The sequence below is a fragment of the Cucumis melo genome, chromosome 3, assembly GCF_025177605.1.
Source record: "Cucumis melo cultivar AY chromosome 3, USDA_Cmelo_AY_1.0, whole genome shotgun sequence".
NCBI classification, from domain to species: Eukaryota; Viridiplantae; Streptophyta; class Magnoliopsida; order Cucurbitales; family Cucurbitaceae; genus Cucumis; species Cucumis melo.
In genome coordinates, this window is record NC_066859.1 from 18,219,596 (window position 1) to 18,243,253 (window position 23,658).

A 23,658-nucleotide genomic window follows, 5' to 3' on the forward strand; every position below is an offset into this window, starting at 1 on the left:
TAACTAATTTATCCTTAATATAAAACCACTCCTAATAAACAACTTAGTGGTAAAGTTAATCACTAAAAAATTATTTTAAATAATAACTTTTAAAAATATCTATAAATATAGTAAAATATCATTAGTTATATGCAATAAATCACAATAGACCATGATATAGATATACACATATACTAATCTATCTTAGTTTTTCACAAAATTTATTGTATAAACGGTAATATTTAATTATATTTTAATTAATTTTCCAATATTTGAATAATAGTCCTTAATTATTTAACTATAAAATTTATAACTTATTGTTTAAATTAATATGATTTAAATGAATTAATTTTTCTCAAAAATAAAAATTGACAGAAAAAAATTCCAAGGGAAAACCTAATCCCCGTGAGGAAATCTTGACCCAATCCCCGAAATGAAATGGGGAGCAACGATAGAGAAGGATAATGACAGCCCGTCCATGTGGACATCTCTAGTTATGTGCAAGTGACAGATTGTTAAGATTAAAGCCATAAAATCTCCGACTTAATAATTTTGAATGCTTTTATTCAAAATTTTACATTATCCATTACTTAAAAATCCTAGGTTCTAGGTTCTTTTAACTTTAAAGACCAAAGATCCAAAAGAGGCGAGAAAATACGCAACCACACTGACGAAAATAAGCATACAATCGCTTGTATAGACAAACTCATAGAATAGTATAAACTTGTACAATTAGGAACCAAAACTTGTGACATTCAAATATGAATATCCGACTTAATGATACTCTGCAATCTCAAAAATCCGAGCTGTATTGTCAAGAGCAACAGAAACAAGATACTCAAGGTTGGCACACACCGCGAGAGATTGGATGGCATCAGAGTGCCCGGAGAAGGTTTTTACACATTCTCCAGAGAGGCTGTCCCAAATCCGTACTCTTCCATCGACACATCCAGTAGCAAGGTATCTTGATGTGCCAATCCAAGTAAGACATGTTACTCCATCCTGTCCAAAATGAAAGGAAGCTATGTTTATGCTTAAACAAGCCAAACACTACTAGTCAATTCTACTTACAGTCAACGCTAACAAAGAATTATGATCAGTGAGATCAGTGGTAAACTAGACAGTATTTTGATGGACTTGTAAACATAAATAAGTAGTCAATAGACCTCATGCTCGCATGTACTGCGTGGCGTTGATTGTCGAAGATCCCAGATAATGAGCTTTTGATCCATTCCTCCAGTTGCAGCCCATGGGGAGCTGCAGTTCAAGATTTCAAAAATCAGAAAATTTGTTAGGCTTATAGAAAAGGAAGTGTCTATAACATTTTGCACCAACTTGAACATCCTTAATAATTTAGTGACACGTCGAAGGCATTTGGTTATTCGTTTTACTACAATCTATATACTTTCCTTTTATTTCTTTAAAATGAAGTCCAGCTTCTTTATTAATAATAAATTCAAAATACAAGAGAGTTATACAGTAAGAATAATAGAGAAGTCTAGAATGGAGGGAAGAGAGAGGATCAGAAGATGCACCCAACTAAGTTGACACCCCTTAGCACCCTCATCATATCCAAAATACAATATATGATTAAGAGATGGGCAGATTAGGTTGGGTGCAAGGTGGGGAGTCTCCCCTCTTCTTACCTGGGTCTTCACCTTGGGCTAGGATTTAGGAAGCACATGTACTTTTAGTTGTGTAGAGAATCAGTATGAGATAAATATTAGATACAAGAACGATATTAAGGTCATGAAAGCACCGAAAATAACAATATAAACTACCTAAAGGTAGAGAGATGCAAAGCAATTGTAGAAATACATAATAAAACCCAGCGATACTACAAAAACACAAAGTCTGTTCTAGCAATCTGGAGGAGGATAACAACCCTGATTCTCTACAGATGCAGACATTCCATTTGAGGCAGATATCCTGTATTGAGTAATCTTTGAATTCTGAATTTGAAGAGCACCAAGTTGCTGCATTTCTTTCAGAAATGTCTACGATGTCAACCCAATCCCTTTTTCTATCATGGAAAATGCATTGGTAAAAAATGTTTACAATGTCCGAGAAGTCTTTTGTAAAGACCTTCGTAGAACCCCAGTATAACCATTACAGTGTCACAAAAAGACTTTGGTATCACCCCTTGCTCATCCACCAATTCTGTGATTAGGTTTTTTTTTCCACTTTTTTGCATTAAGAAATCTGTAAAAAAGCCTGTATTTTCATCTCCCACAGCAAGCCAATTTAGTTTACTTTTCTGTATAAAGTTTTTTTCTTCAATTCTGTAAATACATAGCAGCTTTGTTTGGATGGCTGATTTGTCGGCCAATTCCACTTCATTCAAACCCACACTTTCTGCAAGCTCATCAATGAACTCTAGCTCTCTTATCAGCCTTTCCTCTTTCTGTTTTAGATCAATCAATTGTGTAACATGCCAATTTTTAATAGCAAGTTTAACTTTACGAATCTGCTCACGAAGAATAAAACCAGCCCCAGCCGGTGCCTGGGGCGCTTTTCAAAGCTTCCTCAATGACTGTGTTGCACTTCTTATCAACAACCAACTATTACAAAATCTAAATGGGGATGGCTCCATAATACTGCACCAGCCTCTAATAATAACGGGAAATGATCAAAGAAAGTTCTTGATTTACGGGACACTCTTGGGTTTTCAAGTTCATCATCCCATTTATTATTGATAAAACATCCATCCAGCAAAAGATCTTGCAGCTGTGCCACCCTCTCTTCACCAAGTGAATCTGCTATTTCAAAGGGGAATTTCCATTATATTGGCCGAATCTATAAAGTCACTAAATTGCCTCATTCCTTTTAATGCTTCTGCCAACTGGAATCCTCTTGTAACCCATCTGGTATAAATGTCTTCTCCCAAACATCAAGCCTCTTCTCCACTTTATGTGATAGTTTGTAATTCTGGCCAAACAAGTTTCCTTTCTCTATAACCACACGGACCATAGACATCTGTAACCCAACAACACTTCTTGCACAAAGTAACACATTTTATTGAGAGGGAATAACTCCCTCTTATGGTTTCCATCATTGTGATTTTGCTTTTATCCCATACATTAAAAATGCCTTTGGATGCGCTAATTGAATCCACTGATTCCCAACCTATATCCATTGAGCTCCAGGTTGCTTTAATGAAATTTTGCGTCCAGATTTTCCATTTTGAATCTTCCATTAACCTACATCCGAGTGATGGCTTTTTATAAACTTCTTAAGAGTAGAACGTTTGGATGGGTCTTTTAGGCCTCTTGTATTCCAAGAAATGATTTTCATGAGAGAAAAATCTGAGCATATGCTTTACAATGACTTACTTATACCAACATAATTTCAGTCATTGATTATGGGCAACAATTCCTTTGGAATCTTTGCCGGCTTAATTAGGGAGGAGCAAGGAATATTGCAAAAACCACCACATTCCACTTCGGAAAGGGAAATCAAGTCCACTGCTTCAATTTCAACATTTGCTTTGTCTTCTTGAATTTGCGTTAAACCCAGAGAATCTTCGCTGCTGATAAGGAGAGCTAATTTCTTCGCTGCTGATAAGGAGAGCTAATTTCTGTATTTGAGAGCTTCTGCACTAACTCGATTGATTGGCATGGAGACCCTTATATTAAAGTGATTTTGGAGTTGAGATCTGTGAAGATTGAGTAATTAAAACAAGCAATACTGGGACGAGGAGATACTGACCTGGTATTATCCAAGATTGATTGAATTTTGGAGGCACAAGTTACCAAAAGATCTGATTTTCCCCTGATAATGAAGGCTTGCCATGGCTGATACTTTTGAGAGTCATTTTTCAAATCTTTAAAGGAACAAGTTGCAAGTGCTTCGTACTTCAGCAATGCAGTCCAAGCATTATCAAATGGAGTTTGTTTTCTAATGAATTGTTTCAACGATATTCTTGGGGAAAAAAAAAATTTCTTTCCTTTGCTTGATCTATGATTATTTGGGGTAACTTCAGTGGTGGAAGAAAAATCATCGCCAACGGGGTGAGCAACTTTGTTGGAGGGAATTTTGGAATTCTAGTGTAAGCTAGCAAAGACTGGCTCTTCATATTTCTGTTTTTTGGAAATAGTGGGGCCCACCGACTTAAAGCAACAGTTGTTTGTTTTGGGCTTGGTGAGATTAATTAAATGTGACTATTCATTTAACCGCTCCATTAATGTTGTGTCTGCACTCCTAATCGTCTCCCTCCCCTTCTCGGGCGCCAGCAACTAATCGGAAAAAATCATCATGGCTTCAAATGGGTTTCTTGCTAACTGATGAAGACCCGAAGGTGGGTTTTGGAACGTTTAGGACCGGTGGGAATCCTGTAAGGTCAATCTCTTCGTCATATAAAGTTGTTCTGATGCTAAAAGGTCTATGTGATTTTTAAAATCATCAACCACTAATTTTTTTTATCTACTTCAGCGGGGTCACCTGTTCTATGTCTCAAAAGTGCAGAAAAATATTACCTCTTATCGAGTCATTGATTTCTATCGTTGAAGGAATATAGTCACATAAGTTCCTTTTGACTTTGATTCTTGCTTCTCTACGGTTTAAGAGATTAATAGTCTCTAAGGCTATGGATTCAAGCCCCCAAAGTGATCTCCAATCACTTCAAAAGTTCTACTACAGTAATCTAAAGGAAGATTATTGGTTCTTAGCCAACCACCAAATCCTTTTGTGACAATTGGTCTACTATATTTAGTTTTATCCCATTTTTCAAATTTGAGATGAAATGAACCCATTAGCTGTCAAACTCCTTCTCCCCTAATGTGATCCTTGATTGAGCCTTGATCCAGACTAATTAGCATTTTACGAATGTTGTCTCCAACATTTTACGAATTCTCCACCAATCATCAAAAGTAAAAAGCTTAGTCACAATCCACAGCTGTTCGAAGTAAGTTGGAACTACCTCTAAATTCTTGATAACCCATTGCTTCTGGTATTCTACCTTTGGTGTACTGTATGTGTAGGGAAGCCCAGTCACTTGCTTCACTTCCTGCTGTCTTAGTGCTTGATTGACCTTCATTTGCTCAGACTTCTCTTTTAGTTCGTTGGAATAACTGAGTTTGACCTTTTCAGCATAACTCTGCTTTTCAAGCAATCTCGGAGATGGGGTCATGGGTGCATTACTTGCAAACCACTCGATGTAGTTCAGTCTTTCAATGAACTTAGCCATCATATTGGGAAATAACAACCAGCCGTGTTGCCTTTCTCTGGAGCATACCCTTAGATTGAAATGACCCCAACAAAAGGCCAGCGATCGCAACTAAGGATCCAACCTGACTTTGCTTGGAACTTCCAAATCTTCAGCCTTTCTCCGTCTATGTCGCCGAATTTGTTAAGGTAACTATCCAAAGTAGCAAACAGAATCCAACGAAGTTGGTTGTCGGAGACAGATAAGATTCTTTTGGCTTCCACATCTTATATGTGACAACTTCCTTCTTTCCAAATACAATAATGTGACTGATTTAGTTTGCAGCTGACAACTTCCATCCTAAAACTTGCTTTGTCTATATGTGACAACTTCCTTCTCCTTTCAAAATACAATAATGTAACTGATTTAGTTTGCAGCTAACAACTTCCATCCTAAAACTTGTGTCTTGTCGGAATATTCAAGATTGTGGCCAGTGGTCTAGAATTGGGGAGGAGAGAGGGGAGAGAGAAAAATACAGTGTATATGCTTTCATAAATCATAATTTCTTTTTTGAGAACTCTAACTTCTGACAGAAAATGATATAAAACAAATCACAATACCTTGGGGCCAGACCGATGCATTCAATTGAATCTGAATGGGAAACCAGAGAATTCACCACCTGTCAAAAGCAGCAAGTTTTTCGAATGAGAAACAGTAATACAAAACAGAAATCCATGGCCATAAAAAACACACATGATCCAAGCAACTAACTATATAAAAAACGCCTAAAATAATCTGTCTTCATTTCAATCTATCCATTGCATCATCAAGTACATCCAAACATCAGAAAATTGCATCCACGGTTGAAAGCAGTGTCAATTTATTTTTCTTTTTCCTAATCATTGTGGATGTCCAGACCTCAAGTAACCATACAGAACTTTCATTGACCCTGCATCATTTAGCATTACAAGTAATTGCAATAGGCCAACCCACAATGGTTAATGCATGGAAATTGGAGAGTAAGGATCTAAACTTTGTTGAAATGCTAATCAACAGGGCTACAACTGCTGGCATTTATCAAACAATTCTGGCCCAACTCCCCCAATACTAAGACAAATACAAAATATCTTACACATATCTGATATCTAGTTCGACATTGCCAACAAATAACTAAATAAAGTCTGGTAAAAGACAGAAGATTTGTCCCAAGTTCTCAATATTAAAGAAAACACAGACACATAAAGTGAGCCAGAAGCCAAAGAAAGTTCTTACAATTGTTCTGCAATGCTTCAAGAAGAAACAATTTTTAAGCTTTCAAAAATCAAGATGATAGGTCGCTTCAGCTCTATATAAACTAGTTCCCACCAAGCCATAACATATAAAAACTGATGCCATAACCGTTAACTATGTAGCTTGCACTCAACTAAACTTTAATTATTCTTCTCAATGGTTACGTAATATACTGTCTAGTTGTTCAATCAATGTCTTTCAAACAAACAGAAATCCAAAATGTGGCATAAATTGTTCATTCAAATGCAATCAACTTGAGACAAGAAAGATAAAGTGATGGGTTATATTCATTGTGAAGAACGCCCCAACAACCGCCTCTACATAACTGCTAAATAGACAGAAGAAGCTCATCTAAATAAATCGTAGAAATAACCTTTCCAGTTGCTATGTTCACAATATGAACAGAACCATCTTTTGAACCAGTAAGAGCAAGGGTTGAATCAGAAGTGAGTGCTAGAGAAGTCAATCCTTCAGTATGATAGGGATGACCTGAATAGTACAAAAATATAAAATCATCACCATTTAAAGACTAAAAGCAAGGAAAAAAACAGAAGCCAAGATAAACAAACCACTGATTCTTTATTGTTATTTTTGTGATCAGAATTTGCAAGCTCATTTCACATGGCACTCTCAAGAACAAAAAAGATGAGGTTATGTATCCAAAGCATACTCAATATTGGAAAGAAGAGGTGCAGCCTGTAGGATGGAGTTTCAAGCCCGTTTGGTCTGTAGAAAAAGATGATACAACTACAGTAGTTATGCTTAAGTTCCATTGTTATAAAGAATCTTAAGCCTAACCATGCTGAACCACTTTTTTTTTGAAAAAGGAGAATTTTCATTGGTTAATGAAATAAGAGGAAACCCCACACCTAGAGGTGATTACAAGAAAACTCTCCAATTGAAAAGGAAAAAGAATAAACAATAATGAGGGATACACAGATTTGCATAACAAAAAGTATTTGATACAACTAAATCCAAAAAACAATCAAGAGGAATTCCAGAAAAGACATCTGTTATGCGCCCCCCAAAGGATCCAGAAGAAGGATCGCACAATAGCCACCAACATATCCATTTAGAAAACCAAAAGGACGCCCCACAAATAAAGGAAGAGGTCAAAAATAGACTTAGGACATACTAGGGACCAACCAAAAGCCTCCAAAACAACATGTTAGAATTGATTTGCAAATGAGCAAATAAGTAAGCTGGAGATTTGGCAAGATGTCAACACATGAGATATCAAGATGCTAGAAAGATGCATGTAAGGTACTTCTCATTGAACCCAATCAACCGTATTTATAGCACCAGGACTAAGCTTCCAATGGAAAATTTCAATCTTCAAAGATCATTCAAGGGTAGAGGAAACTGGACCTATTACATCAACCATGACAGAGTTAACAATAAAGGTCAAAGAGGGATCTATTAGGAACCAAAATAGTATGGGATGCCTTTGTCCCACATGTGTTAGAAAGGGATGATCAATGTGGCACTTAAGTTGCTTAGCTCTTCCATCCCAATAGCTGGCTTTGGAGTGTGGTTCTCCAAGGTGCTAAGTACCTAACAAGATGAATAGGCCAGGACCAAGGCAGTCCAGACATTAGGGTTGAGCCATGGGTTCGAAACTCTCAATTTCCATTTCTGGTTCAGCAAGTTCACATCACCATGCACTAATAAGAAAACCTACATCATTCCACCAAACCTTGGCTAACATTCTCAAAGTAAATTCTCAACAAGCTCATGGTACATATTCTCCCTATCGAAAGTATTCGTTGGTATTGTAGGCTACCCTCGAAGTTGAGTTCCCTTCTTGAATGATCAAGATATTGAGAGATATTATTCTAATCGTTTGACCTAAAGGCACAGGGGCAATGCTGATTAGGAATCAAACAAATAGCCTTCAATAGATTATAGAAGTATGAAGATTACAAGGTTTTGATTTGTGAAAAACACTCTAACTAGAGGGAGTAAAAAATACAAGATCACAAAGGTTAACAAAAAAAATATATCGTATCAGAAAATCTAGTTTATTTCTTTTATAACACAGAAAGATTACAAAAGCATTTTACCATGCATGGTCTTGTCTTCACATTGTGGCACAACTTGTAAGGCTGCTCACCAATTATGGCACCATTATTGGCCGTCCATTTGCCGCCAGATTTTTTATGGGGGGCGGGGGAGTTAGCCATTACCTTTAGCTAGTGCTTAGCCTTGCCAAGAGACTCAACAGCCTCCTCACCTATATTATACATGGCCACCCGTTCTCAGATGGAAAAAGAATCTTATGGATGCATCTTATTCAAGCTTTTGCTTGGACAGCATGGAACGAATACAACAATCATCTCTTCCAATAGCTACTTTAAGCCAATTATTTTCTAGCTATGTTATGGTGTAAATGCACTTCCTTTCTAGGTTTAAATAGTCCCTCCACTCTTTTGACCGAAGAAATCTTTTGCAACCCCCAAACTCTTTTGGCGATAGAACACAAAAGAAATGGCCTTCTCTTGAAACCACCCATTGTAGAGAGCAGCCAATGAAGCTCACACACAACGCTTTTGAGAGGGTACTAAGATAAGCTAGAGCATTGACAAATCAAACTCCAACCCTTAGGAAAGGTATGGAGATGAAAAGGTGGATAGGCGATTCTTCATTTTTACTACACATCGAACAACCTTGGAAAAACTTGGAGAGAAAGACATGCAGATTCCTCCTCAAAAAACCACCTGAGATGTTTAAGAACTACTAAGGGCGATTATCCAAATTGTTTCTCCTTGGAAGAACTGGGTCTTTTGAACTTTGACCTTCCCAGATCAGTTTGGGTCTTCTTCCTCCCAACAATAATTGACAGAAAGTAGTTTAAACATGAGCAGGAAAAACGAAGGAAAAAGCAAAGACAGATTTGCCCTCAAGTTTAATCTTTTCCCATTTCACAGCTTAGAAAGAGTATTTTCTTTAGAAAAATATTTTGGCCAGAGCAATAATCTGCCTAGGGATCCAATCTTGATCCTTCAATCCATATTTACTTTTAATTATTGATCTCCATGATGAAGTGTTTCTCAAGTGAATTTCCATGCCACTTCGTCAGGGATGCAAAGTTCTTTCTGAGTTTGTCAATCCCCAAACTTCCTAGTGCTAACAAGGGAGAAACTTCTTCCACCAACTAAAAGCTCAAGGTGCAAAGCGCAATGGTCTTCTGGGCATAAGCACAAGGCACAAAAAGAAGCAAGGAATTTTTTTTTTGTGAGCACTTAAGAGAGCATAGTTAAAGTGGAAATATGAAAAGAGCCCCAAAACTTAAGAAAGTTTACATTTACACTTGGTAAATTTGATTTTGTTAGTTCATAAAAAATGAAAAACCCAAGGACCAAGGCCTTGGGCTTCACAAAGGCAGTGGGCCTTATTTTGTTTTGTTTTTTTTTTTTTTTTTTGAAAAGCACAACTTTCATGGAGAAAGTATGAAAGAATACACGGGCACAGAAAACCAAGCCCACAAAATGAAGAATCCCATATGAGAAGGGACTTCAACTGTACAAAATTAATTTCATAGAATAATTATAAAAGATCTTCGATATCCAAGCCCAATGGGAGACATGAAAGTGAACAAGAGAACATAATCCATCACTCTCCCTCTCAACACCCCTAAACACCCTACTATTTCTCTAATCCCACATCGCCAATAATATAGCACACATGCTGGCACACCAGAGAAAACAACCTTCAAATGGCGGATTGAAGAAGAACTCCTCGATCATATCTCTAACAACTCTATGATGAACACAGCTCAAGCCAATCATTTGGAATTCTAAACATTTGGAAGGGCTTTCTAAGACATTAACCACCAGCTTACTTGCTGGCTCCCTCCATCCTAGTTGTGTTCTCACAAGAAACCACAATAAATTTATCCAGGACTGCACCAACTTTTAATTGGAATTCAAAAAACCATTTTAATGAGAAAACACTACTTCCATTGAGAGAGAATGAAAGACTACACTTATTTCATTGGCATTCAAAATATTAAAGGTTAGTAGAAGGGATATTTAAGAACTGAGTTAATAAACCGGAGCACCTTCCACTTCTTAAAACAAAAGAGAAAAAATCTCCCTAATTAGATCATTTGCATCTCTCTTCCTATAACTAAGTTCCAAAGAGATAAGTTGATTTGCATAGTCGCTCGAATGTAGACCAAGGTAACTAAAGCGTCGGCAAAAGCAGCCATATTTTCCACAGATATATTTTCTTTTCCTTCAATAAACTCCACCAATTTTCCAGGTGCAACTTTATATAATTTAACAATAAAATCACCTTTCATTTCATCTTGGCAGACCGAAAAAAGGTTTTTGGTTAAAGGGTTTCTTCAACCAAATTCGAGGAATCAATAATTGCCGACTCTTCAACCATAAAATGTTTAAAGACTAAAATAAGCCACTTCAAAATATCTTAAAATAAAGAAAAAAATAAAAACAAAAGGAAATGAGGAAAGACAATCCTAGAATCCCTCAAAAGCACTCGTTCATGGGTGGTAAAGCAGAGTGGGGTACGCGCTCGAGAGATTTACGGAAGCGTGCATTGGTTGGTGTGCGGATGGCATTTGTGGCCTTGCAGAGTCAAGGCAAGCCTTGACCAGCCTTCAAACTCTCTCAATCCCAAAGGTAACACTCACAGGCATAATCCCTAGACATGGATATTTTTCTAAGGCAATCATACTTTGGAAGTAAAGGAGAAGAAGACAATTGCGGAAATATCACTTTATTGATATAAAAACCACAAATACCGTACAAGTACAAAAAGAGAGTCACACTCTCTTCACTCTACTCATGGAAAGGCAAGAATGTATGTGTCTAGACATCTCCCAAAGCACACTTATATAGGGAGGGAGGAAGTTGCTTTAGGCTAAAGACTAATAAGTGGCTTAGTGGGCGGTTACATTTCCCACGTTTTATGCTTAGCCACTTCATCCACTACCCGAATGTTTAGGGTATTCAAAGGGGTAATGAACCTTGATCTTTAATTAATTCCCTACAAAGAATAACCATTCCAAACATCCTTTGGTCCATTAGATAGGTGACGTGTCCTCCACAAGGCAATTGCCACCTGTCTCGCCCACCTCCAAGTCAGTAGGTGGTGGTGTTGCCATTGACTTGGTCTTCTGTAAGTAAGTGTCCCGACAATCAATCATTCGTCTATTGTCAATCTTCCCCTTGTGGCACCTAGCCACTAGCTAACCTCTCATGTGTGCTTAGCACGCAAGTAGGACGGCAAGCCAAAGGAAGCATGCATGCTCGCCTAGGCAGTGCCATGGGAGAACAGATAGGACAAGCACCTATATTGGAGAGCATGACGTGCAGCGCAACTGGCAGCACCAATGTGGCCACACCAACCTCCCAGCATGGCATGGGTAGTAAGCAAGCACAACGAAGGAAGCACATGCATGGGCTGGCAGAAGAGAGTCATGCCACACGTTCGTTAGGCATTGGATGTCCAATGTCACACCATTTGAAAGTCCACTTGAGTAGGTCCCACCAAGACATTTGGAAACATTTGACCAAGGCCTTTTTATGGATCACATGGAAGGAGAGAAACAAGCGACTTTTCCAAACAAAGGAAACTATTTTGATAGTTATTTCAACATTATTATCCTTCATGCTATGAATTGGTGTAAACTTTCCTCATTTTTCACTTCCTGCACCTTTCTAGCCTTATACCAATTGGAGGAATATCATGTAACTCCTTTGGTTGCAGCTTCAGTTGTTTTTTGTAGTTTAATTCATCAATAAATTTTGTTTCTTATAAAAATAAATAAATAAGAAAGTATCATTTGTAAAATTTGAAAGAATGAATCAATTTCAAGATCAAGCAAGTCTATATCACCAAAAGGGCTTTTGGTTAGCGATAAAAACTAAGTGTTGAGTTGAATTGGTAATAATTATGGGAAAGTAATTGAGGGAGTTGACATAAATAACGAAGCGAGAAATGTGAGTGTTTTAGTGAGAAATATGAGTTGATGCAAATAACAAGGTGATAAACCTCTTTAATTATTGGTGAAAGAAATGGTGAGTTGGTTTTTTTTTACCCAATCCAACTCTCCCAAATTACCCAAGTTGCCAAACATCCCCTAATCTCTTGCAGTTCGATCTCTCATACCAGCAAATTCATCCTTTATGTTATAAGAGCTTGTTATGAGCTTACATATTCAGAAGCAGTTGGAATAAGACCGCACCTAACTTTCACAAATTGGCAATTACTGGAAACTAAATTCTCGACACCTCCTAACCCATACATCATCTGTCCAATTGAAATTTTACTCCCAAATAGTAAACTACAAAAGATTGATGGTCAAGTTCCAAAATCAGTCGAAGGATTTCAACTTTAATCTCTCCTTAGTATAAAATTTCAACAAATTTATGACTTATAAGGGCTAATTTAAAATGAATCGTATGAGCAAGTTTCTAACATACCCCTCACGACATGAATATTCTCACCACTTCTTGGATTCCATATCCTCATTGTCGCATCATCAGAACCTGTGCATATAATTTTACCTGGAGCAACAAAAGCTTTTAATGACATCATGGTCATTAGAAAGAGAAAAAAAAGGCATGAGTTCAAATCCAAGCTTGGATTGTACTCCATACACAATCCACCATTAAAAAAGAGGGTAGATTTGTATATATTCTTGTTGAATTTAGATTAGATATTGATCCTTTTCATTTATTATTATTTTTGTTATTATTATTTTAATAAGAAACAAAAAATTTGATTACATAAAAGAGACTATTGCTGAAAAATACAAACTCCCGAAAGAAAAGAAAACATAATAAAAAGAAACGAAGTATAATAACCACAACAGGACCAAAATAAAGACAATAAAAATCTATGCGTGACATAGAAGTTTTACAATTGAAGCAAATATGCTGCTAAAAGAAACTCACGATCACCCTTAAATAAGAAGCACCAAAAGCTTCAACCGAGCTAGTTCAAAATGATCCAAAGGAGAAGCTTTTCATTAATTATTATATATTTTCTTTTTATAAGTAGTTTCCTTAGCAGAATTATTAGAATATGGTATAGATCACAGAATCTATTAATTAATTACTTGGAATAGGAAGAAATAAAAGAAGAAAATTAGTTCAATACCATCCGGAGTAAAATCACCACATGTAACAGTAGCACCGTGACCAGAAAATATATTAAGATAAACGCCTCTATCAGCATTCCACATCCAAGCGGTGGAATCTTCAGAACCAGCCAAAACCAAATGTCCTCTTGGATGCCACCTTACCCACTGAAATACACAATGCTAATTATTTATTTATTTTATAAAGAACCAAACAACCAATGAGAAAGAAAGTATAAAAAGCATAACAAAGGAAAGGAAAATAAATAAATAAAAAAAAAAAAAAAAAAAACCAAGTGCACAGAAAGAAGTTCCTTAAAGGAAGGGATTCCGATAAAAAACAATAAAGTATAATTATGACATCACCAATGCCTAAAAGCTACAGAGAAACATAAAATCTAACAATGAACTAAACATCACTAGGACGCTTCTCTAAACCTCAAAAGATACTATTGCTCAATGTTCCTTTTTGCCCAAAGGGCCCCACAAAGCAAGTCCAAGTAGATTGAGTAACTTTGCAACTTTAAATGTTATGATCCAAATCTTCCTCCACTATCCGATGAAGGATACAACAAAGAGGACCTATCAATGAAAGCAACTTCCTCAAAAGCCTATCAAGTATATTAACTTTTTCATGTATAGCCTCCCAAATGAAGAACTTAACCTTCTTTAAGATTTTCAACATCTAGAGAGGACAAGACCGACTTACTAGACAAAGAAAGGTTCAACAAATAACAAAACAAAGAGCTACAAGAAAAACCCCTAGAGGGGTCAAGTGTCCAAAGATTAAAATCTCTTCTCCATCATCTAAGTTCAATCTCCTCAAAATAAGAGAGCCATGATATCTGTTGTCTCTATCAAACAAATGAGAGTTGACCCAAGAGATAAAGAGCTAGATCCTTGCACAAACAACGGCATTAACCATCAAGCAATTTTTGATAAAACTCTGTGGTATAAACAAGAAAACATAGAGCAAAGAATCTATCCCCTAAAAGTATGTTGCCTTCTCATCCCCACAAAACAATAGACCAAATGAGAGAAAGAACGGAGGTTAATAGAATTATTTACCCAAGGTTTCCTACAAGTGCCTTTGACCTCACTTGATACCCACTCAACTGATGAGAACCATACTAGCTTGCTATAATCCTATACCACAGGGTAAGACACTCAAAGGAGTAATGCCACAACTGTTTGGCCAAAAAGACTTTGTCCCTAGCCTTTAGATTCCCTAATTCTATATTGCTAATGTTCTTTGGCTTTCCAACCACCTCCCAAATACTTATTATTCATGCATCTAAACCATAATATCCACAAGACTGAATGACTTGATCAAATTACTAGTTTTACCAAATATAACCATAGCTTTACCTCAATTCCCCCTCCAGGACCTTCAAGTGTGCATTTAAGATTCCCAGATGAAGTATCCCAAATTTGGATAATTCCATCAAAACTCCCCGATGCAAGTAGTTGTCCATCTGCGCTAAATGCTAAGCTAGACACGGAATCCTTGTGACCTGCAGCAGTTTTCCTTAAATAAGTTAGGAAAAGATGAACAGATATAAGATCTATGCTAATTCATAGATTTAGCCAATGCAAAGAAGGTGGAACTGGTACGTAGGAAGCATATTACAACACTTTTGGTTTTGGAAGTGAAAGGTAAAACAAAAAATATATATAACTATTCGGAGTATCATGCACATACCACTAAGCTCCTGTGCAAAATCTCCTCGGCCAATCTTCCACATAAATCCTTTGTCATCTCCACCACCTGTTGCAACTAATGTGGCATCTATTGGACTACAAACCACCGTGTAAACCTCACCTGAAAATGGATACCCCAATATAAACTTCCATTAACATGAAGAACAGATTTAAATATTCACATTAACTTTGACATATGCATGAAAAGACACCCTGCACTCAGAATATGAATCAAGGGTAAGCTTCACTTCCATTAGGAAAATTTCTTAGAGCTATTACTACATTTAGATTTAAACCTTCTTGACATGAGTAATTATAGTCATAAGTTGATTCATTAACTTAATATATGAACTTTACAAAGACAGTGAAAGAAGAAAAAGAAAGCAATATAGTATCGATATAACTAATTGGCAGTGGCACACAAAAATTAGAAACAATTAAAATAGACTCTTACCAGTATGGCCAGTAAAAGTATGAACTGAATCATCAGCCTCATCTGAAAACCAACAAATTCAATAAATGCAACAATTTACAGAGCAGAATACTCAGATAAATTTCTAAAACCTTAAAACATAATTTAGAAAGTATGAAACCAATACAATAGAAAAGTTCTTCGAGAACATGAAGCATTAAGCAGGCAAAGATTACTGGTATATAACATATCATACCAAAATATTCGTCATCAGAGCCTTCTTCATCAACAGCATCAGGAAGATCTTAAATCAACAGATAAAATGTAATAATTACAAATTAGTAACGCAAACTTCACAGGAACATAAATGCAAAATCAACAGGAGGAAAGTCAGACCTTCCTCATCAACCGGAACTTCATGGATTATGTCAGCTTCATCAAGGAAGACCTCACCGTGATCATCTTCCTCCTCGTGTGAACCTGAAATGCTCATAGGTCTCTCCGGGTACACTAAATGGAATTTCAGTCGAAGAGGGTAAAGAGTAAATGTGAGTCAAGGAAGCCATAATTTATTTTCAACGATGTTTTTCCTTCTGTTCTGTTTTGACTTTTTACATAGTGAATTATAGCCCAACCCCCAATTTCTCCACACACCTTCATGGGCCTCATTGGTTTACTTAAAATACACACACACATGACACACACATAGATATTCAACAGAAATAAGATTTTTTATTATTATTATTTAAACAGAAATCAGAATATTTCTCAGAGAAACATAATTCTTTCTTCAAGCAACCTTAACAAAAACCTTGACTCTTAAACTTTTTGTTATATCATTTATCACCGATACTATATTTAAAAAACAAAAAAATCTTGTACTTCTCTGTCATAAACTTTACAAAAAAAGGAAAGATAATTGTTTTATCCCCTAAAAAGTTGCGAGGCTTAAGTATGTCTTGCTTTTTTATAAAACTCTGCTCATATGTGATAGAACCAAACAATTAAGAAAATATACAGCAAATCAAGTAAAAAGAATATAAAATATATAAAAATATCCAAAAATCATGAGTATATCAAAATTAAGGCCTAAACTTAATGGGTACTCAAAATCATTCCAGGAAAACCTTCAAATTATCCCCCCAAAAAAATCAAACCTACCCAAAAACTCAGAATTAACGAACGGCGATGGCAGACGGCAGTGGCAGAGATCTGGATGGCGGTTGTGACTGCAGCGCGGCAGTTAGGTAGGGCGGCCGCAGTGCTCAGGTGTTGGCAGTGAACAAAACTTAGAGATAGAGAATGAAATCCGGGGAGACTTACTGGCGGCGACAACCCTGGCGAGTGGCAGACGAAAATGGCGGTAGGACTAGGCGGCGGACGTGCGGTGATCGGAGCTGGGAGCTGGGAGCGGCGGCAGACGTGTGCAACTGAGAGAGAGAGTGCGCGAGGGTTAGGTGGTTTGCGTGAACGAAGGAATGTGCAGATAAAGCCGGTTGGCGGGTTGGTTTTTTTATGATAAATTTTCACGTTGTTTTCCAACGAATTGTGGAAGGGGCGCACACCGAAATATTTTTTGATCGGTTAGATTAACGATCCAAATAACTGAAATTAATTTATTAAACCAATAAAATACGTGTTGAATTAGATTGTTGAGTTGTATTGTATTTTTTTCATTCCTAATATTTTTAAAGTTTAAAATTGTTGTACCCGTTCAACATTCAATAATTCAAAGTTTTAAACATCCATAAATTCAAACTAATTTTCTACAACTCAAAAATAAATTCAAACTAATTTTCTACAACTCAAAAGAAAAAAACTGAAAAAAAATTACGTTGTAAAGCATACAATAAACAAACATCCTTCTTCTTCTCGTGCTAAGTCTGACCATAAGGAGTTATAATTAACTCTTTTTTAATGAAGATGTTATGCTATCAGATTTTTACATCATACAATCATTTATCTTTCTAGACTATTACGATCGTTTACCATACAACCTCCTACACAATCGTTTAGTTTTCTATACAATCGTTTAATCTCTTCACAATCATTTAACTTTTTATACTATCGTTTACCATCTTACGCTATCCTTTAGGTTCAAACGATCGTTTACTTCTTACATGATCGATTAACTTTTCATACGAAAGTTTAACTTCCTACACGATCGGTTAATAAAATATTCCTAACTTTTTATTAAATAAATAATAAATAAATATATATATATATATATATATATATATATATATATAATGCAAATATATATATATTTATATATATGGTTGGGTTGAGGTTGAACCGAATTTTTCAACCCCAACCCAACCTAGGAAAAAAACCAAAATTTTCAACCTAACACCCAACCCACATTTTAAACTAACCCAACCCGACCCATATAATATTGTTTGGATAATCTAAGTTGTTCGGTTATTTTTACACCCCTAATTCAAGGTTCAACATGACATATATATATATATATATATATATATATATATATATATATATATATATATATATATATATATATATATATATATATATATATATATATATATGTTATACATTCAAATTCCATATCTACAATATTCATTCAAAATGAGGTTTACAGTTTAAGATAGAGCTTTTATGTTTAAATGTGATATAAATATTTAAAATATGAATACTGATTCATATTTGAAAGCTCGGAATTGATGAAAATGGTCAAAGTTGTGCAAACTCAAAATATTGATTTTTTACTTTAAAAAATCAAACTTTGACTTATATTCAAATGTGATTATTCATTTTGAAAAAATAAATGTGAATTCATGCTCGAAAGGTCAAAATTAGTCAAGACGGACAAAATGGTAAAAAATCAAAATATGGACTTTTGTCTTGAAAAAGTCAAAGTTTGACTTTGACTTGAATGGTCAAATGACCATAACACCCTTGGACTAAAGTTAGTGGGAAAATTCAACATTTTGTTGGATAATCCTAGTATCACTTAGTTGGACAAATGTTTACATGTGATGTAAACATTTGAGATTCTGTGGAATGAAAGGTGTCTTTCAAAGATGAAGTTTTTATATGCATGTACATGTTAGTTTTTTATAAAAATGTTGTGAAAAAACTTTTATTAACATGACTTTCGATAATTTTGGCAATTATTCATTTTAATATTTTATCCTACCTCTCTTCCTAACCAAATTGTTGGTTCCCTAATCTAAATTCCATTTATTTCTCCCTTATTTTCTTCACTTAACTGGTCCTACAACCCGATTCTAAGTGCGAATAGCATATCAACTCTAGTAGTGGTCCCAGATTCATGTTTGTGGGGAGATATCAAAGATTGGGAAAGGCTTCCAAGATATGACTTTTCTAACCCTAATTTGTTTTAATTAGGTCTTTTTAAGCATGTTAATCTCTAAAATAGTTTAAATGCAAATAGAATAATTTTTTTATCTTAATTTCGCTACGCATGTGTCTCGATTTTCCATCATATGGTATCAGAGCATGCTTAATTTTACTCATTTACATATGGTGGGTGTCTCAATTTATTTGATGAATTGTGTGATGAACTAAAATAGATATATTATGGTTTTGGCAAACTAAATTAAGCTTGTTGTTTGTAACAATTATTGTACTTAGCTGGTTTGTGGCTTAATTTATTATTGCAAAGGATTTGTAATTTTTTATTAGAGTCTTTAAAGCTGAAATTATGTTGTAATTGCTTTAATCGGGAGAGAGAAAAGCTGAAAAATTGAAGAAAATGGAGGACAAACCCAAGAAAAAGGCTTCAGACCCGATCGACTGACCCACAACCTGCTTCGTGACTCGGTTTCTCCAGCGCGTGCCACATGTCCTTCTTGCGTCAGCCCTCTTGTCGCATCCAGTTCGCGTTTAGCTCGACCTGCTTACACCCGCTCTGACCCACGTTCGTACATCTCGCATTGGATCATTTTGCCTTATGGTCCATCTTGCTTGGAGGCCCATCTCGCATTAGGCCCGTTTCTCACATAGAGATTTACTCGTGTCTGCCTGCCTATACTTGACCTGAGTTTGACCCAATTCCTTTTGATCTAAACGTCTGATGGTTTGGCATATTGGTTTGGGTTGTTTCAAGCCTAAATGTTGAGTCTTGGATCGGTTTAAGGTCTTTGGGTCGATTCAAGCAGTTTTGTTGGTTTTCCAGTCAGTTCAAGTTGTTCGAGAGCAGTTTTATGTACTCCACCGAATTATTATTGTTGAAATTTATGTCCTAAAACTCGTAGTTTGAGTTTGTAGTCATATTCTATTCAATAAAGTCGTTATTGAGAAATTGAATACTATAATCTTAAATCCAATAAACTAAGATCCCAAGGCTATTTTGAGTAAACTTGAACTTTATGTAGAGACATAAACATAGATTAAGTTCGATTAAATAGCCAAATAGTCTATAGTATATGAATAAAGGTTGGACGCCTTATTCAGAGATACTATGGATGCGACCGCTTTGTAGTTAGTACAAATGAGGTAATCCTAAATCGTTCATATAAAGACTTGAAAGTGGGGGCATCCTATGTAAAAGGTTTACATAAGATAGAACCATGAAATAGTCACTTTTACGTTATAACACCGTTTATTGTTTAAAACTGACTATCTCGATTATTGATGACCTAGGTAATTTAATCTTAATCCTGAGCTAACTATGAACTCTTGTTTCACACGAGATTATCCTTAGATCTGCATAGGTGAGGGCAACTCATTCGCATTGGCCCAATAAGCCTCCCATTCAAGGATAAGATCGGGTGGATAGTTGGAAACATAGGGTGTAAGACGGGATTCACTCCTGCCCGCTTTAAGGTTAGTAGATAAGTTGTTCCCTTAGGACTAAATCCAAGTCTTGAACAAAGGGGCCCCACCCTCTCTTAGGGATTCAGTTTATAGGTTGAACCTTAAAATCAATTGTTCAATAGTGGATCAATGGAACTTAAGGAGAAAGACGTAGTCTTGGGGGTACAATGGTATTTTTCGATTCAGCCAAGCTTACGAACAACCTGTGAAGGATTAACTTACTAATCATGGTTATATCAAATGGACACAAATATATCTATAGTGAGGGGAGTGCAACTATGAGACTTTAGTGGAATGACCAGACTTTAGTGGAATGACCTGTTCGTTAACGAATGTTGATTTGCTCGGTATAAAAGAGTTTAGCCAGTTAATCTCAGATCGTTGGAGCCCATAATCTATAGGTCCATTTGGTTCCCCTGCTAGCTTATATGGAATAAACTTAGAACAGTATGATGGAATAAGTCGAATTATTCAATTTTAGAGAGGAGAGAGAAACCAACAAGTATATGTGATATAACCATCAGTTTTTAGATTATTAATAGAGCTTTATGCTTAAATGAAATTTAAATATTAAAGATATGAATGCGGATTCATACTCAGAAGCTCGAAAAAGATGGAAATAGTTAAAGTTGTAAAAAGTTAAAATGTTGACTTTTGACTTTGAAAAGTCAAACTTTGACCGACAATATATTCAAATGTGATTTCAATCTTGAGAAAATAAATGGGGATTCATACTCGGAAGGTCAAAATTAGTCAAGATGGACAAAATTATAAAAAGTCAAAATGTTGACTTTTTGGTTTGAAAAGTCAAAGTTTGACTTTGACCAAATGATAATTTTACCCTTTTGACTAAACTTAGTGGAAAAATCCAACATTCGATTTGATAAACCTACTAACTATAGTGGGTTAGATGTTAGCAAACTATAAAGACATTAAGCCCACTAATGGTTGGTTGGTTATGTGTTGTTGGCCCATGTGTTTGCATGCACATGCAACCTTGCATGTGAATTCTCTATAAATTGGACTCTTGGGGCCTTAAGGAAAGGGCTTGGTATTTTTTTTCTTAAACAAAGTTGGGCTGCTATATTTTCTATTTGGTTTTCTAAAGTCAAAAAATTAAAACCCAACCCTTTTCCATATATTTTCTATATTCTCTCTCTCCCGGTTTCCTTCATCCAACGGGTCCCATAACTCAGTTCTGAGTCTGAAAGATAGTAGGTCCCCCTAGTGGTGGTTCAAACATCAATTGGAGCTTCGAACGTAAGTTTTTCTTAAAAAAAAACCCTATATATAATCTTATTTCGGTTTAGGGTTTATTGTTAATTAATTGCAATTAGGGTAGAATTTTGGTCTTTCTTCCGCCCTGCTCATTTAATCTCTATCAATGATTGTAACAATTTAGCTTTTAGGTATAATTTAGGAGCCAAAACCAATCCATTTTAGTGTGTTTTAATTATTTATGCATTTGATGTATGTTTTAATTAATGTTTAAATTGTATGTGCATATAGTATGTCACATAGATTTAAAATCCCATCGTAGGTTAACATGTTCATGCATTGAAAGTATGTTATAATGTTTATAATGTATAGTATGCATGTTAATTAATTAATATGATTAATTAATTATTTAATTAATTAATATGATTAATTAATTATTTAATTAATTAAGTTAATTTTAATTAAATATGATTTAATGAAATTAATTAAGGGGTATTTTAAAAAATATAACAAAGCGGCAAAATATTTACACTGCATATAACAATTTTGAAAACAGAAAAAGTTCACATGCCCACAATAAAACCATGTCGTTAACAACGAGCGTAATATATTTGTACATAATCGTTTAGATTTGGCTACTGTCAAAATCTAAACGATTTTTTTCAAGATTCCTTGTACACGATCGTTTAATTTTATTCCACGATCGTTTAAATTTGATCAATTTTTTCAAAATTCTTAGGTAAACGATCGTTTAGATTTGGCTACACGATTGTTTATTTTTTTGTATATAATCGTTTAGATTTGGAACGATTTTTTTAAAGATTCTTTGTACATTATTGTTTAAATTTGGATATTTTTGTACACGGTCGTTTAGATTTAGCTACCCAAATCTTGAACAACCAAATAACAGTTAAAAAAAATAAAAAATACATCTTTTCTATTTGATACACTATCTTGAACCAAATAACAGTTTGGAAAAAAAGAAGAAGAGAGAAAGACGATGGAAAAAAAAAAAAAATCATAGAGGAAAAGGAAAAGAAATACGATAAAAATGAAGGACAAACCTGGAATATTTTAAAAAAATGGCCACCTTCATGGACTTTTTCATTTTGTTACACGAGCTGCAAATATTTTACCAGTTTGTTATATTTATGAAAATATCTCATTAATTAATTAATTATTAATTTAATTAAAAGTTAAATAAATCAAAATCCATATTAATTATTTTGGTTATATAATGGTTATATATTGTTGTATGAATGTTATAGAATTGTTCAAAATTTTTTATAACTGTTATAAAATAGATTAGATATCTAAAATCTATAACAAAGATAAGTTACATGCTCACATAGGTTAAAAACATATCTTCTAATTTTTTCATTGAATTAGGCCAATATCTTGTAAAATTTGTTACAAGAAGCTCACCTGATTCTATCTTATTAACAAGTCAAGTAAGATGACTAAGGTTGAAGGTTCTTAAGTTGATGATTTACGAAACACCTACTACCTGGAGATCGTAATCAATTCTTAAGTCTAGTTAACCTAGTTTTATGAGCATGCGAAAGAGATGTGAGGTAATAAAATTGGTTTATCACCTAGACATCGTAGGCTAAAATCAGGTATGATGGTTATATTCAGATGTTTCACCTAGACTTAGGATTTGTTTAAGTTAGCCTAAATATGATCATTTTTTTTTCGAGTACCCTTTAAAACCATCTTAGAACACTTCAGCTAGAGAAAAATAGCATACTTTTAGCTCCAATGTCCCTAAGAGTTCACACCGTGACGTCCATACAGAGCTTTGGGTTGTGCATAAGAGCAGGGACCCTTCGGAGAATGTTTGCATGGATCAATATCAAGGTGAATAGGTGAAGTAGTTCATAGTAAGTGGGTGAGGGATATGAACATATCCCACGGTCTCTTCCATTGGGTTGTACCATGAGATTTCTATAATGCGTCTGCTTGTCTGCCTTGGAGCAACGTTCTCTTTGGAGGGCTGTAACA

The 23,658-nt window shown here is 35.3% G+C and overlaps 1 protein-coding gene across 2 annotated transcripts; it reads right to left on the reverse strand.

Annotated features, from left to right (window-relative positions):
* Positions 1 to 647: 647 nt before the first annotated feature.
* On the reverse strand, positions 648 to 17,132 carry LOC103501304 (uncharacterized). Of its 2 annotated transcripts, XM_008464844.3 has the most exons (12): positions 16,795 to 17,130; positions 16,030 to 16,143; positions 15,890 to 15,937; positions 15,676 to 15,717; positions 15,223 to 15,342; positions 14,889 to 15,034; positions 13,541 to 13,688; positions 12,862 to 12,945; positions 6,786 to 6,901; positions 5,743 to 5,801; positions 1,146 to 1,236; positions 648 to 981 (listed from the first exon to the last, which is right to left on the reverse strand). In XM_008464844.3, exons 2-12 carry the CDS (start codon positions 16,124 to 16,126, stop codon positions 754 to 756), a joined length of 1,179 nt encoding a protein of 392 aa, XP_008463066.1. In that variant the 5' UTR covers positions 16,127 to 16,143; positions 16,795 to 17,130; the 3' UTR covers positions 648 to 753. The 2 variants fall into 2 exon arrangements, with proteins under 2 accessions (XP_008463066.1, XP_008463068.1); XM_008464846.3 differs by lacking the exon at positions 12,862 to 12,945 and having other exon boundaries at positions 16,795 to 17,132.
* Between the last annotated feature and the right edge of the window lie 6,526 nt (positions 17,133 to 23,658).

Bases quoted from the DNA above. Each gene is read 5' to 3' on its own strand.
- LOC103501304 (XM_008464844.3), bottom strand. From the start codon at position 16,126: ATGAGCATTTCAGGTTCACACGAGGAGGAAGATGATCACGGTGAGGTC. The intron at 12,946-13,540 runs GTATTGAACTAA...TTGTTGCTCCAG, and splicing joins TGGTGATTTTACTCCGGATG to GTAAAATTATATGCACAGGT. The intron at 982-1,145 runs GTCTATTGACTA...CATTTTGGACAG, and splicing joins GCAGTACATGCGAGCATGAG to GATGGAGTAACATGTCTTAC.